General features: G+C 43.2%; 1 protein-coding gene across 2 annotated transcripts in view; it reads right to left on the bottom strand.

Moving 5' to 3' along the window:
• The window catches only part of faf1 (Fas (TNFRSF6) associated factor 1), a 104,523-nt gene that overhangs the window by 58,627 nt on the left and 28,398 nt on the right, over positions 1-17,498 (bottom strand). For both annotated transcript variants that reach the window (XM_063201683.1, XM_063201684.1), the window contains exons 5-7: positions 14,712-14,803; positions 14,089-14,180; positions 1,687-1,789 (exon numbers count right to left, since the gene is read on the bottom strand). In XM_063201683.1, coding sequence (XP_063057753.1) covers positions 1,687-1,789; positions 14,089-14,180; positions 14,712-14,803 — 287 coding nt within the window. The remainder of the gene's footprint in view (positions 1-1,686; positions 1,790-14,088; positions 14,181-14,711; positions 14,804-17,498) is intronic.

The following is a 17,498-nucleotide window of genomic DNA, read 5'->3' as shown; positions in this document are numbered from 1 at the left end:
TAACGTCTTTGTACAACATAGCCTGTCCCTCTCAATGGCAAGTCTGCGAAACGACCGATTAAACACAAAGATATGATGGAGCAATGGGGCGCCAGTGTTCAGATCACAAAGCCTAATGAAGGACTCTGCTTTGACTTTCTATCTCTTGTCTCGATTGTTTACTTTTGAGTATACAATTGCTCTACATCTGTAGTTGCGGCAATGGTAACGCTATTGTGAAATGCCCTGTGTTTTGCACATCAAAAAGCAGCGTCACATACACCTGTCCACAACCACAACAGAAGTTGTGAAAAGAAATCTTCCTGCACGGCATGATACATACATGACTGGAAATGTAAATCCACTACACTCCAAGGGAAACACATAATTGTGTAACTTGAAAGTGGACATGCTGGATGGATGGATGGATGGATGGATGTGACAAGAAGAAAGATAACTAGAAATTGTAGTGTTGAGATAAATTCAGCCAGGAGAGGGTGACCAATGGCAAGCAGAAATGCAACGTTGAACTCTATTTTATATGCATACAACCAGAGTCAAGCCAGAAATTTCCACAAACATTAGTCTATTAGTCGAGTCACGGTTTGAGTCATAAAGAATTCGCCCACATCATCAAGAAAGACGAATGGGCTGACTCTTGCTGACATGGTAGCAAGTGCAAGGCCTGGAGAGTCTACTATCCGTGGGCCTCCAACACCCCCACCCCACCTCTCACCACCCCCACGCACCAGCATAAATGAATATTTCATGGCCTCTCAAATCCTGTTTAATTTGGACTCAAGCAATAAAAGCCAGAGCTGGGAGGGGGTACTCTTGACTTACTATCAGGCCCCCTTCCCCTTCCCAACGCTTTATCCCCACACTCCACACATCCAGCACAAGCACTTCTATCCAAATGTTTCCCGGTATTTGCCAAATTGTCTTCAGATCAAACACAGTGAGGTCCGTTTAGACTGGGAGCGACACATTATAGGGACATCTTTCTCCACTCTATAGTGTGTGTAGCCTAGCAACCGTCTGAAATAAAAGGGCATGGGGTAATTTTTTTTTAGGATTCCGCCTGGCTGTTTGCCAAAGCAGTCAAAATAACAACCTGATATTTGTTGCCTAGAACCTGATAATTGTTATTGGAAGCACATACATAATAACGCTCAAGGACATTAGAAAGGATCTATCCATCTATCCTGTTTTTTTACCCGAATGTTTATTTGTTGTTTATTCAGGGAGATTAATTGAGCACAAAAATTGCCTCAGTAATCTGTGTATTCCAAAAACACAATTATGATAAACAAGTAATAAAAAATAAGTTTGATTCATCGTTGAAGTTGCTTACATTTTCTGGCAAGGATGTGGTTGTTTACCTTCTTTTCAAAACTTGGATGTTTAAAGAGGGATTCAGTATTAAATCCTGTTGTGTTTAGAAATGGAGGAAACATTTTTGATGAGATTTGGAATGTCAAAAAACTGACATCTTAGTTTGATGAATTCAAGAGAACATCTGCTGAATCCAAAATAACACTGTTTACCAGCATCACTTGTGACATGCACTTGTACCAGCACCACAAATGTGATGTGCTAGCAAGCATGTGCATTTGTTTGTTTATGTGTGCATGTGTGTGTGGGTGTACAGTGTGCGTGAGAGAGAGAAAGTGTGTGTGCGTGCGTGCGTGCGTGCATTGGTCTTACCTCCTGAATGGTTTTGCTGGCAGGGAAGTTCAGGCTGTAGTCTCTCTGGGCCTCGCGATGGCTGATCACCAGCAGGAAGTTCTGATTTAATGACTCGTGTGTGCTAGACGACAGAAAACACACACACACACACACACACACACACACACACACACACACACACACACACACACACACACACACACACACACACACACACACACACACACACACACACACACACACACACACACACACACACACACACACACACACACACACACACACAAAGAGAGAGAAACAACAAAACAGATATGTTAGTATCAAGCAGAGAGACGAGTGGAGACTCGTCATATGCTGGCCCCTGCCGTGTGAGGCTTCCTCCCCCCTTCTCCAGGGGCAGGGCTGCTGGAGAGCCTGGACAAGCTGGGGCTCAGCCCACTGATGCTGCCCTCCTCGACCGTTACTCCGCCAGCCTACCCCAACACTCGCCACACCACCCAGTGGGATCTTCAACAGGGCCACAGGAAACTAAATCTCCACCCCTCTCACTACTTTCTCGCACCATTTTTTTCTTCCTGTTCCACTCGTTCTTACCAATTCTTCTTCTCTCACTCACAAACACACAGTTAAGGATCAGCTAAATGTGGCCATGGCACATAACACCGCATTGTCATGCAAGGGTGTCATAGACAAGGACAGAATGCAGCAGCACAATAGGCCATGTAGATCACAGTAAATTGGCAATGGAAACTGCCCAGTGGTCAAGTCAACCTCTGCTCTATTGCCCAGATGGGAGAGGCAAAGCCTGGCCTTCATAGGGTAAAAATGGATGAGGGGCGCTTTGTGACACAAAGTGGCTGTGGGTGTTAGACGAGGAAGCCAGGTGAGGGGGGTTTATGCATGTTTGTATGTACTGTTTGTGTTTGTGTGCGAGTGTGGATACTAAAATCTGCGTGCCACACTTGCTGATAAGCACACAAGGGGGGAAAACAGCACCGGGGCTATCGTTTCCTGCGTCGCCACGTTCTCTGGCGAGGTTAAGTGGCGCGCAGAGCAAACAGCTGGGCCCGCGTGGATGCATATGAATCAACAGCTTAGCGGTGCCAGCAACAGAGCGACAGAGGAAAAGGAAGAGAAGAGAGGAGGAAAGGAGAGAGAAGGAGAAGAGAGAAGAGAGACGACAGAAGAGTAGAGCAGAGCAGGGGGAATTAATATGTAGCATGCACATTAATTATGCAATCAGCAGTTTAATCTAAGGAGCTTTGGACAAGCTTATGTTAACAGAAGCCCAAATTTACTGTAATGACAGCATATTTACATTGACTAAAACTCTGAAATCAATATGTAAATGTAATGTTTGTTGTAGCTAGCGGACAGATGATTGGGAAGTGGCTGCGTGTTTGCCATTGTGTGCCGGTGTGTGTGTGTGAGAGGAAGAGAGACAGAGACAGAGACAGAGACAGAGACAGAGAGTGTGTGTGTGTTATGCATATGTAAAAGGGCCACACAGAGGTGGAGATGAGCGTTGAGAGGAGCCAAGTGGTGGAGATTTGCTGTTGATGAGGGCCAGGCTCCCAGGAGCCAGCGAACCAGACTGTTCTCTCTTCAGCGCGCACACGCACACGTACACACACAGGTACACGTACACGTACACACACACACACGTACACACACAGGTACACGTACACGTACACACACACACACACACACGTACACACACACACACACACGTACACGTACACACACACACGTACACGTACACGTACACACACGTACACACACACACACACACACACACGTACACACACGTACACACACGTACACACACACACACGAGTGGAAAATACAGATGTTTCACATGAGGCAATGAGTCAGCGTGTGCGGCCATTACATACTGTCATACTTCTGCCAACACTATCCCTGCAACAATCCTCTCATTTCAAACCCAAACTTCGGATGATTTCATGTAGCCTTTAAAAGCAGATGGGATTGTCAGCGATCCGAATCACTGTTGTCTGAAGAAAAAAAAAATCTTAACTACATCGTAATACTTGTATATTTCTTATGACATTACAGAGAGGCTTGACAACAGATTCAGAATTCATCATTAGTGTTTTGGTAATCTTATAATGGAGGCTCGGCATGAAATGGACAACGTGGTCTATAAAATATATTTCTATAACACAACCTGCTATACAAACAGCTGACAGGGAACACATGGTCATGAAGTCGATGGGGGAAACACCCAAAAAAATTGAGAGGACATGCATAAATGGAAATAATAACAGAGTGAACATTTGCTTACACTAGGGACACATAGCAGGCGAAACGAGCGAGGCGAAGAGAGGCGAAATGCAGTGTTCCATTCTGACAGCTCAACCGCCATCAGGTCGTCACGGCAAATCAAATGGAATGGAACAGTTATGTTGTCGATATGATTGGGCCACAGCAGCCAAATTCGCTCATTTGCATAATATTAAACTTGGTTTAATAATTTCGCTTCACTCCTGTTCGCTTGCCTTCGCCTCTCTTATAGAATTGAATGGCGAAGTTCGCTTTGTTTGGCAAAATTCGCATTTATGTGTCCCTAGTACCGTTAATAAAACTCTAACTAAAACTGAGCAACTAATCAGTAGCAGTAACAATGTTCATATTGATCTTTACAATTGGAAAAATGATGGGCTTGGACAGAAAATAATGCCTGTAAAAGACAAAGACAAGAGACTGAAAAAAAATGATTCTCAGGGCACGGTGCATTTCCTCAATATGAGCTACCCACACTATACTATGTCATTACAAAAGTTTCACAGATACTCTTTGGATGAAAGCGAGTCAAGAATGAAATCAGTAATACACAATTCGTTTTTTAAAGGGATAATTGACCGTGGCTTTGTAGGAGCATGCCTAGAAAACAACAGCTACTACACTACACGCAAATGACTGTTAGTGTTCCAATTTGACCATCTAATCACAAAAAAGCTCATTTCTGGCTCTGTCCAATTTGCACAATTATACAAAAACAAGGCAGGCACCAGGGGAGAGCTGGTGTTGATTAGATAAATAACTACAGTGGTGGTCCTCTCCTCCTTTAAGACACAATTAACAGAGCAACAACAACATTAAAAACAAACAACTTAAAGTCACTTCTAATTACATTTTCTTCCCGAGAGGCAAAACAACAAACAACCAGCCACCAACTTCTGTACTTCCCTTAACGCTTACACGCAGATGTTAAACACATTTAGTTTTACTCTGTTGATTATTTTCATATTTCCAATTTACTCTTACGGTGCCGGCAGTAAAAGAAAGTTCTTCAGTTAAAGAGAAAGGGAGAGAAGTTCAGGGACGTGCCCTGGATGCTGAGCATGGGATGAGGTGCTATTTTTATTTCCGTGCATATATGAAAAGCTGTTGGCTCCAGCTGTGAGGCATTAAGAGGTGCTTGTGTGTGTGTGTGTGTGTGTGTGTGTGTGTGTGTGTGTGTGTGTGTGTGTGTGTGTGTGTGTGTGTGTGTGTGTGTGTGTGTGTGTGTGTGTGTGTGTGTGTGTGTGTGTGTGTGTGTGTGTGTGTGTGTCTCTCCGTCACCTGGCCTTGTCTCCTTATAACTCCATGCCTCCACAGTCTCTCCAGGTGCCCCAGACAAAAATGTCACCCATCTTCAGGGAGACAGAAAATAAATGGTGGCGGAGATGCTAAGATGCTGCTGAGGGCTCCCTCAACAGATTGGCGGAGGTGTCAGATAAGCCAACGCCAACCACCCACTCACCCACCTCCACCCCTCACACTGGGGCCATGTCTCTCAGAGAGAACAGATGCAAGAAGGAAGCGTATAGATCCCCCAAACTCAATATATGAGACGCTTATGCTCTGGCTCTGACTGGCCTATTCTGTGTGACAACAGTGTAAAGCTTCACTCCCTGCACTTCACAACACTCTGAGGAACAAAAATTACACACTGGTTTTAAGGCTTTCCAAAGAAAGTGATTCTTGACCGTGTTTGTAGATCGCAACATCTTATTCATCCATTTAACCATCCACAGTTCTCACTGTGGGTATTACATGCGTCAAATCACAAGTTGACATATTCAGATATTCGCACCTCCCTAACAAACCGGATCTGTGGACATGTGAATTGGAGGCATTTGCAACCCATTATCTTGTATATCCAATCACTTCTTATGTGTTTCTCGTGTCCTAGTCATCAAAGGTCATCAGTCCATCTCTAACATGTAGTCTCTTCAGCTTAGTGGATTAGGTATCAGGTCGCTGCACTCTGGTTTCATGTGTGTAGCCGGCTGATAACATCAGAATATAAAGCGATTCCTTTCCTTCCTGAAATGCTTCAACAATGGCCATCCCCTCACTTGGGGCTGCACGGGGTTACAGGCATGGGGTTACAGGCATGGGGTTACCATAAGGAGTTACGTTACAGAATCCCCTGCAATAGGGGACCATCCACAACATAAGCGGGCTTATAAGGAAAGATAATTTTTTACTATACGAGCATGAAAATACCCTAAAATGTCCTCATGTCACTGTGTGAGCTACTGATCAGTTGATGTAATCAATATTTACAGCATTTGCATACTTAAGTATACAGTGCCCTCCATAATTATTGGCACCCCTGGTTGAGATGTGTTAAAAGCCTTAAAATAAATTCAGTGTTTATTGCAGAAGAATACTGTCACACTGAAAATTTTAGGAAAATGTAGCCTTCAACTCAAATGAATTGTAGGAAAATAAAAAAAATCCCTGACTAAAAAATAATTATTTTTCATTAAATCACCTGTTCCACAATTATTGGCACCCTTAACAATTCCCAGGAAATAAATATAATTGAAGCATTTCTGTCATTTCTACAGTAGTTTACAAAGTTTACCAGAGTATATAGGAACATTTAATTAGTAATTCATCACTTCCTGTTTCCCTGGGGTATAAATATGACGTGACACCGAGGCCATTTCTCTTATCCACTCTTAAACATGGGAAAGACAAAGGAACACAGCATACAAGTGAGGCAGATGTGCGTCGACCTTCACAGGTCAGGCAGAGGCTACAAGAAGATTGCCACTCAACTGCAGCTGCCCATATCTACTGTGAGAGGAATAATTAAGAAGTTCAAAACAACTGGAACAGTGGTAAACAAGCCTGGACGAGGACCCAAGTTTATTTTGCCACCACGCACAGTGAGGAGGATGGTAAGAGAAATCAAAATATCTCCAAAGCTCACTGTTACAGAATTACAACAAATGGTAGCATCCTGGGGTCACAAAGTCTCCAAATCAACCATCAGGCGCTGTCTACACGCCAACAAGCTGTTTGGGAGGCATGCACGGAGAAAACCTTTCCTCACCCACAATCATAAACGCAAACGTCTGGAGTTCGCCCAGCGGTATTGGGGCTTCAACTGGGACCGTGTGCTTTGGTCAGATGAGACCAAGATTGAGCTTTTTGGCAACAAACACTCTAAGTGGGTCTGGCATGCCACGAAAGATGCGCATGCTGAAAAGCACCTCATACCCACTGTGAAGTATGGGGGTGGGTCAGTGATGCTGTGGGGCTGTTTCGCTTCCAAAGGCCCTGGGACGCTTGTTAGGGTGCATGGCATCATGAATGCTTTGAAATACCAGGACATTTTAAATCAAAATCTGTTGCCCTCTGCCAAAAAGCTGAAGATGGGTCGTCACTGGGTCTTTCAGCAAGACAATGACCCTAAACATATGGCCAAATCTACACAGAAATGGTTAACCAGACAAAAAATCAAGCTCCTCCCATGGCCATCTCAGTCCCCAGACCTCAACCCCATTGAGAACCTGTGGGGTGAGCTGAAGAGGAGAGTACAGAGGAGAGGACCCAGGTCTCTGGATGATTTAGAGAGATTCTGCAAAGAGGAATGGCTGAAGATCCCTCTTTCTGTCTTTTCCCATCTTGTGAAACATTATAGGAGAAGATTAGGTGCTGTTTTGTTGGGGGTTGTACAAAATATTAACAACAGGTGTGCTAATAATTGTGACACACATTATTTGATGTCAAATAATTATTTCTTTATGTGGGATTTTTTCCCCACTGAATAAATGCACTTGTATTGAAGGTTGGATTTTTCTCTTTTTTTCCATTAAGGTCCCATATTATTTAGATTAAAATAATAATAATTGGAAGCTAAAAAACACATCTCAACCAGGGGTGCCAATAATAATGGAGGGCACTGTAGATATAATTAGTGTTCATAATGATGACAATGTTTGCATGCATTAAAACAAATAAAAACAAAACACTACAAAAATATGGTTTGTTTAGTGCTAAAACGTTTAGTTCATGCAGCCCACATGTAGTTAAATCTCTGAAACATTTTGATAGGTTAAGAGATGAATCTCATTGGGCTCCTCTTATAAGCGCAATACTAGTCGTGGTGGAAACCAAGCAGATCTGTTACTGAACCACCTTAGCAGTGTACCACTTTGAGGGTTTTAGGAGGTAACCGAATGGCTGTATTATTCCAGTGGTGATTGAAAGCCATCATCTGATAAAGATTGATGCGCAAATCAGAGGCAGGAATTTCTCAGCGACCAGCATCGAAAGTCTCAAATGAATGCCTACCCTCACACACACATCCACCACACGGACTCATTTGGGTTGGGAAATGAGGAAACCTTCAGCAAACAGCTCCTCGGGAAGAAACAGAAAAAGATGACAATTCATCCTGAATTATTCATCCACCTTTAATTATTGATGCAGAGGATTAGGGCTCTTGGATACCTCACTGCGTAGACAGTCAACACTAGGCTACCTTCAGAATGGGGGAGATTGCAAGAGAGAGAGAGAGAGAGAGAGAGAGAGAGAGAGAGAGAGAGAGAGAGAGAGAGAGAGAGAGAGAGAGAGAGAGAGAGAGAGAGAGAGAAAGAGAGAGAAAGATTGGACTTCTGACTGGATCCCACTAACTACCTAGGTGGAGTGCTACACCCTCCCGACTCCTCTCTGCAAGCTGCCCAATTTATTTTCTAATCAAACAGAGGATTTAAATGAGCTGTGGCGGCGCAAAAAGTGTGTGTGTGTGTGTGTGTGTGTGTGTGTGTGTGTGTGTGTGTGTGTGTGTGTGTGTGTGTGTGTGTGTGTGTGTGTGTGTGTGTGTGTGTGTGTGTGTGTGTGTGTGTGTGTGTGTGTGTGTGTGTGTGTGTGAATAAGGGGCGGGGTTTGTTTGATTCTGTCTGTTTGCCTTCAATGTGCAGATATGCTTTTCTGTAATTGCTAACAGTCGCTTTTATTTGCTAACTTCCGTCATATTTTTTCCTCAACCACTTTTTTCCCCACTTGCCACCACGACTCCCTGGATGAGACAGACAGAAGAGTATCGACAAAGACGGCGGTTTCGACAAATCAACGCTAGGAATGACAACAGAGTTTAAGATGGCCTAATGCCAGAATACACTAGAACATTGATACAAAACAAACGCAGATAACGAACGTCCCTACCCATTTTGTTCCCATCCCTTTTTGGTCCATACATATGCAGCCCATGAGGAGGTGGGGTTGACTAACCAATTCAATGCATTCAATCTATTCTTAGCACTCCCCTACCTAAGTAGACAATCAACTTATTCCTATTCTACAGGCACCAATGCAATGCTTTTCTAATTTAAAAATAAAAAACAATGTCGGTCCCTGTAACCTCCCTCAAAATAAATAAATAAAAATAAATTAACAAAAACTACATGAAAGCCATTATCTTCATGTGACGTAGGGCCTTCTACTGCACTTGATAACACTGCACTTGATAACACGCTCCTTGTTGAATTTCTGCCTTTGTCTAGTCTTTCTCTTGCCCTCTCAGCTACAAAGAGTCACAATGAGGAGTTTTCAGTCCAGTGCCCCCGGGCAATAACAAAGAGCTGCCACACTGTACCAGCTAGTGCCCCCTTAACAGCTGACGACGGGAATACCATGGTATGAAGAGAGCACATCTGTCATTGACAAAATACAACACAATCCCATTTTCCAGTATACAAGTATCATGTCACTTGCTCAATGTTTGTTTTCCCCTCTTCCCCCCAGTCTCTTTCATTCTCCGACTCTCTCGAGCTCTCGCTCTCGCTCTCTGTAAGTGTGTGGTTGTTTCTGTGTGTTTAACTGCTTCAACTATTCAATGAGGTGAGTTGCAGTAGTCCAAGTTCATGGTAGACACTGATCGTTGCTCTGAGGGGAGAAGAAAGTGGAAGGGCCACATTTACTTTTCATTGTTGGCAGTGACAGAAAAATGAACTTCCATTTTAGGAAGACCTGCAGGCTACACTGTGCCTGCCTTGTCAACTAAAGCTTCTGCCTTGGGGGTAATCTTCCCTGCAATTTTTTCCACAAGCGCAGTGTGGATAGACTCTCACACACAGAGAGAGCGAGCACGAGAGAGAGCGAGAGCGAGAGAGAGAGAGAGAGAGAGAGAGAGCGAGAGCGAGAGCGAGAGAGAGAGAGAGAGCGAGAGCGAGAGAGAGAGGACTTCTGACTGGATTAGTCCAGAATGCCCGGGGGGAGATAACAAGGTGACTTGCATGACCATCAGCAGAGGAGAGTGTCATGTTGTCAAGTGTCATGTTAGGAATCCAGAGGGTGACAAGGCTGAGGGACTTCAGCCACTGACTTCAGGGGTAGCGGTCAGCACACTGACAAGACCACAGACATGCGACCACAGACTCGTTTGAGCTGCAGGCGAGACGGCAGCGTCTTTAGCCCTGCGTCAAGAGGGCCGTTTTAATACAGCACTGACGACAACATTGACAGCATCTGTTTTTATCGCTCTCCGATCTAATCAAGACTACAAGAGAGAGAAAAAAACAGTGATAAGTAAATAAAAACAAGTGAAGTCTCAAGTGACAACACTGCCTTCTGATCCTAACTGTAGCGACAGGTCTGAGATGGAGGGAATTGAAGAGGAGGTGCTACAATGATTAAAAGAGGAGAAGAGTGATGGAGAGAGAGGAGTAGGATAGAATGAGTGAGGGAAAAAGAAATCAGAAAATGGGACAGAGACAGAGACAGACAGAGAGAGAGAGAGAGAGAGAGAGAGAGAGAGAGAGAGAGAGAGAGAGAGAGAGAGAGAGAGAGAGAGCCCACAGAAGGGTGGAGAAAAAGAGAGAGGGAGCAAAACAGACAGGTAGGAAGATGGAGGGAGAGAAAGTGACAAGGAGCGAAAAAGAAGGGAGGGAGGAGAGGGGAAAAATGTAGTTAGGAAATAAAGAGTGAGAGACATGAGGCAGAGGAGAGAAAATGATTAAAGTCACAGTGGAGACTGAAGAGTCCCTGGCGTGCTAACTTCTCCTCTCTGGCTCCTTCACACCTCAGGGTGTGGTGTGTCCACACAGGCCCTGAATGATGACACTTATTTGCACACACGCACAGACTCTCACACGCGCGCACACACACAAACACACGTTGAGTGCATATGCACACACGGCCACACGGCCGCACGGCCGCATACACACACACACACACGGACATGCACACACGCACGCACATGCTCACACCCCCACCTCCCTCTGGTTTACTCTTCAGCCCTGATCAACATAAATAATTACACATGTATACATAACTAGTAAAATAGAGAGGCAAAGGGAAAGAGATAGAATATTAGAAAAGGAGAGAGGGAACGCCAAAATCTCTCAATCGTCATGGAAGTAAGACACAACGATTAAAATATAAATCAATGACTGTCAGAAAGGCAGTCAGGCATTGCCAAAAATTAAACAAGATGCATCTATAATTGAATAATGGAAAACTCATTATTTTATGTGCAGATCAGAAGCGCTTCAAGATAAAAACAGCAACAGAAACAAAATGGGAAAATAACTAACTAAATAAGTAAATAAATAACTAAATAAATAAATCAATAACTAAATAAATAAATAACCAAGATACAATAGTGCACTGGCCAAACTTTACAACTTATTGAAGTCAAATAATACTGTTATTATTTATATAATACGGTTGTGCACAAGGACTCTTTGTACTCAAATAATACTGTGTTGCGATTGTGAACATAAAATACATGATGTCCTTGACTACAACAAACCGAACACCATTCATTTAGGTTTTGGAGATAATACAGGCCTGGCTGTTTTAAAAATTTCATAACTTCTATTATTACTATTGGTCATTTTTATTACAGCTTCATGTGAACCTGTATGGTCGCTCTTGTAGAGAAAGACAGATCATGCTTCCAGTCATTCTACGGCCCCCTCTGATCTAATTGCTGCTCATGTAGCACTCCCTGGTGTTCAGATATAGCATTACAAAAACAACAGCTCAGGCATGGACCAAACAGTGCCAGGGCTGGACAGGTATGCATGAGGGTAAGTGACCACTGATCAAATGTGGCCAACTGTAGGATTTGGACAACAATGACCATTCGATTGCTGGTCATATGGAGACTTATCTAAATCACACATATGTCTTACAAAGCAGAATTTAGAGCATAGACCTTGGTTGCAGTTCAGCAATTGTCCGTTAACTGGTTTTTGGGTTTCTTTTAACTTCCTTAGCCATCAAGTCTAAATGGACATATCAGCAAGGTCCTTCTTTTAAGAAACTAACCACAGGGTATATACACCAATCTTGAAGTCAAATGTACTACCATTTAATACCCTTTTTCACTATCTTTAGATTTTTTTTACAACCATCATGACACTCCGATGCGAGTATTAACAAGACATCTTTTGTAATTTCTAGCTCCTTAACATTACATTACACTTTTTTTTGCAAAAAGACGGCCGAAAGAGAGCAGTGCGGCAGGACGGTACCATGCTCAGGGTACCTCAGTCATGGAGGAGAATGGGGGAGAACACTGGTTAATTGGGCTACTTCCCCCACCAACCTGGCAGGTTGGCAACCTGACACCCCTAACCGCGTACCCATGACTGCCCTCATACTGTCCTCAGATACAGAATTAATGAATTATTTTGTCAAAATGAAAAAAAATAATACCTCGTTTTTCAAAAAATAATACCTTTTGAGCAAATTTACCACTTTTAAGGCCATTAAATTTTGCCTTTTTAATTTATCACCTTTTAATACTTTTTAAAACCCTGCATACACCCTGAACCAAAGGCTAATGTGATTGAAACACATATAGTACTTTAATCTGCATAGCTCTCTAAAATGACTTTACATAACATTAAACATAATGTCAAGCTGAGAAACGCCACATCTTCAAGTGTGAAAACGTTATCAAGGACAATCGCAGTGCTCTGCTGCCCCCCATGCCTCGATTCAGAGTTCTGCACACACCTCGGTTATCTATGCAGGGTCCACTGAGAAAGGATGCCTCGGTACAGTGTATGTGAACTTGTGAATAAAAAAAGACCTGCAAAGGTTATGGAGGCTAACCTCAACTGGGAGATCAATCATGATTCAGATGTATTGTACATTTAGATTGTGGACTGTAAAGACTGTGAATGTTTTTGGTTCCATCCTATAAACTGTTGTTCCCAAAACGGTTAGAAGAGAAAACAAATCGTTCATTAACCGGTTAATTGCGTTCCTTTAATTTTGTGATATTTTAAAATATATGGCCTCTATTAGTTACTTTTGCCTATAGTTGCTACTTCAGTTAAGGGACTGTACGTGCCTTAGATGGCGAATATATTCAAAGTTTATTTTGCATGTCCCGCTGTAGTTCAGTTCAGAAAATGAGTGCTGGTCACAGGCTTGACATGATGATGGTGCAGGACTCGCCATAATGATGGATGGCTGCATCATATTAATGTTCACGAGAGCTCATTAATATTACTAAATGTATTCAGTTCATGTTTGAATTTAAAAATAAATGCTAAAGATTGATTTGCAAACGAATTATGATTACATTACATTACCTATATTCTGATTATCTGGTAGTCAAACTCTCCCGGTTCTATTCATGGATTGAGTGGACTAAACAGGGTGTAAACCTGAACAGGTAATCTCATTGTACACAGTATAGCCACTTTAGGAACAGAATTAACCGGTTATGGTTTTTTTGTTCCAGTTCTGCTCTGGAACATTAAAAAAAGTTATGTTTCTGGTTTTGTTTCTGTTTCAAGCAAAATGGCAAACGTTTCCGTTTTCCAATTTTTTTCTCAAAGCCTTCTTGTGGATGGTAGATTTTCAGGATAAAAGGCTGCATTGGATGGCAGGTTGTGAGTGACCTCACAAGACTGTGTGTACACTATGAGATGTTGTGAGCGACGTCTGAAGGCTCTGTGTTAAGACTTCAGGAAGGTGCTGAGTGAACCAGAAAGTCTGTGTCTGTGTGTGTGTGTGTGTGTGTGTGTGTGTGTGTGTGTGTGTGTGTGTGTGTGTGTGTGTGTGTGTGTGTGTGTGTGTGTGTGTGTGTGTGTGTGTGTGTGTGTGTGTGTGTGGATTGAAGGGTGTGTCCTATGCAGGTTGGTCCTTTCTCACCTGTTCTGGCTAGTGCTGGCAGAGGGCGTGATGTCTGGGGTCAGGACATACAGGCTGTTGTTCTTGGGTAAATGTAAACTCTTCAGCACGGTCTGTTGGGGCGAGAGAGAGAGAGAGAGAGAGAGAGAGAGAGAGAGAGAGAGAGAGAGAGAGAGACCAAAACATTCAATCAAAAAACAGAGGGGCAACAGAGGCTTCAGCCTCCTCAAAATTCAAAGAGAGAGAGGAGAACTTACAACAAACCCACTTACTGCACATTATGCTTTGGATTCAAAACGCACCATAGTTCATTGTTCTGTAGCCATGGCTCTGTGCTTCCAAAAAAGGGACTTGGACAAAACCTCTTACATTACCAGCCAATCAGCATTCAGCATTGAAAGCACAAGGCAGAGGGGTAATATGATAGGCTGCTGAGCTCAAATATCAGCCCTTTTGACAGAAACCAGGGACTGTACCTGGAGCTTATGGTTGCACTGCAATTTCTCATAGGCTACTAAACTACGGTAGTTCCTCAGAACGGCTTTGTGTGTGTGTGTGGTCAGACTGGGATACTAAATTTATGTGAGCAGTTCTGGCACAATGCCACTCAGATAAAAACGTGCGCACGCACACGCACTACTCACACTGTCAGACACGTCACCGCTCTTCCAACCCTTCAGCTGCATCTTGGCCATGGGCACCTGGAGCTCTGTCTCCAGAATCTGTTTGATTTCACCTGTGGACAGAAGAAAGGGGTGGGGGACAGATGGGTTGGCAGGACAAGAAACAGGATTTAGGGGTTTGTACTGTAGGGTCGATAAGAAAAGATTGAAATCTTCTCTGCCAATGTAATAATTTGGCAAATATGAACACTTTGCTCCTGGGGGCAGGGCGGTACCCTGTGTGGCAGCCACTGCCAACGGTGTGTGAATGTGAGTATGAATGGATGATTGTGAGGCGAACTTTGTGAGGCGCTTTGACTGCTCGAAAGAGTGGGAAAAGCGCCATATAAATACAGTCCATTTACCAAATTTACTTTGACCATCTTACCATTTAACCAATTTACTTTGATTTACCTCCATTTTAATCGTCATAACATTACTCAGACAGTTTCTAAGTAAACAACGGGCATTAGTGGACAAAAAGTTATACATCTTCTATGTATTACTGAGAGAGTGTTAAGGGGGATTCATACTTGGCGTGACTGGCGCTAGTCTCCTTCATACTTCACTCGCGACCTCACTCGCGACCTCACTCGCGCCGTCACGTGACCCAAAATGACGTCACACGCCGTGGCGCAAGCTGCCGTGGCGCGACGTCGTGCACCCCACATTTTTTGTAACTTGTAGTGCGCCACCAGCGACCATGCAGGTAGGCAGACAAAGCAGGAGTTGCGAAGAAAGGCTACAACTACTGTAGGCTACTACAGAATCAATCCTGCATCATTTTGAGGATAATAAAATGTCCTAGAGAGTTATTTTATCTTCTCTCTTAAATGTTGTTCAGTGAAACAATTGTTTACTTTGTTCAGAAGCACGTTGTGTTCGGCGATCTATTTATAAATTCTGCCGCCAGAACAATGCTCTCACATGGTCTTGGAATGATCTGGCAATGTAGGCTACAACAAAAAATATATGTTTCAATGTGGTAAGTCACAAGTCAGACGTTCAGTAGCCCTACAGCAGCCGTGTTTGGTTTTCTATTTGATACATCCGTAGAACTCACGCTGCGAGTTGCGAAAGATACTGCCGTTTCTCTCATGAACAGCAGAGGGCACTTCCGACAATGCGAGCGAAAGCCTTTTGAAGTATGAATAGTCTGGCGCAAGTGATGACGTCATTAATGGTTCTCGCGCCAAACGCGCCAAAGTGCGCACGTGAAGTATGCAGAGCCCTTTAGTCAAAACATTTATCAGTTGTTGAAGGCCTAGCCGTGGATCTAACGGCTGGGCACTGGACTGCTACGCTGGCGACCAGAGTTCGGTTCTGGTCGGACCAGAGTTCGATTCTGGCCCGGATCATTTGCTGATCCTTCACCCGTCTCTCTATCCCAACTCGCTTAATGTCTCTTAGTGGGGTCGTAGGCATGTGCATTTTTTGTCAGTCATTTCAAATTTGTGTTAAAGTTTGGTTTTCACTCCCAAGTTGAAGTTTAGGGTCTATAGAACAATTTGGGTTCGAGTGTCAAACACACAGATACCAAAATGGCCTGCGGGGGGCGCTCTAAAATATATAAACTGCTATAACTTTTTATTAGTTTAACCAAATTTAACATATGAGGTATGCATGGATTCAGCATTAAGAGGAGGAGCTGGTGAGCTAAGTATTTGGTTACCAGATTAAAGACACACTATGTCATAAACACACTTTTAGCCCATGGACAGCAAAATTCAGGTTTTTTTTTAAGATAAAAGGTGGAAATGCCCTCCAAGTTGCAATGAAACATAATTTATTGTTACAAGTTATTGTAAATTAAGCCTGGTATATCATTCAACTTGATTTGTTAAGAATATCCCTGAAGCACAAAGATACCTAGGATACCTATACGCAAATATGGCTGCATAAAGCCTATGTGATATTTAGGATCCAACTTGCAACTTTGAGTTTATGAATTTAGGATCACAAGTATCAACTTTTTTCGATGAAGCCATATTCTATTCACACATAAAATCACAAAAAAACGTTATATCTGGAAGAAAATAAATCAATAATAACAATAATAATAATAATAATAATAATAATAATAATAATAATAATAATAATAATAAGACTGCATTTCCGGAGAGACAATGCTATTGGTATGCTTGCGGATTATGCACACACACAGAGCTGTTGTATACACACACAGAAACACGAGGGAAAGAGATAGAGGTGTGTGTGTGTGTGTGTGTGTGTGTGTGTGTGTGTGTGTGTGTGTGTGTGTGTGTGTGTGTGTGTGTGTGTGTGTGTGTGTGTGTGTGTGTGTGTGTGTGTGTGTGTGTGTGTGTGTGTGTGTGTGTGTGTGTGTGTGTCTCTGTGCGAGAGAGAGAGAGGTGTGTGTGTGTGTGCGTGTGCGTGTGCGTGTGCGTGTGCGTGCGTGCGTGCGTGCGTGCGTGTGTGTGCATGCATGTATGGAGATGCTTCAGGTGCCTTTCAGCAATGGGTGGGTAGGGAGAGGTAAGGGTGGGATTCAAACCTGCAACCCTCTGACAGACCAACACCCTACCCAGTAGGCCACTGCCACTTACTGACAGCAGAGGTCTGCATGTGTGTGTGTGTGTGTATGACTGAAGATTCTAAAGGTGACAGTTTGGCAGTCAATAGCTGAGTAATATGTGCAGTCTTATTTTTACGCTGTCATATCTCCAAAAGTTTTGCAAGTTGTCAGATGATATTGACACACAAATGGCACAAACCTGCTCTTCATGTCAAAGCTGAGATCACTTTTCTTGG

This window comes from Engraulis encrasicolus, chromosome 6 (genome assembly GCF_034702125.1).
Source record: "Engraulis encrasicolus isolate BLACKSEA-1 chromosome 6, IST_EnEncr_1.0, whole genome shotgun sequence".
Lineage (NCBI taxonomy): Eukaryota > Metazoa > Chordata > Actinopteri > Clupeiformes > Engraulidae > Engraulis > Engraulis encrasicolus.
Note: the sequence above shows the minus strand (reverse complement) of the source record. Positions and strands in the feature narration are given on the sequence as shown.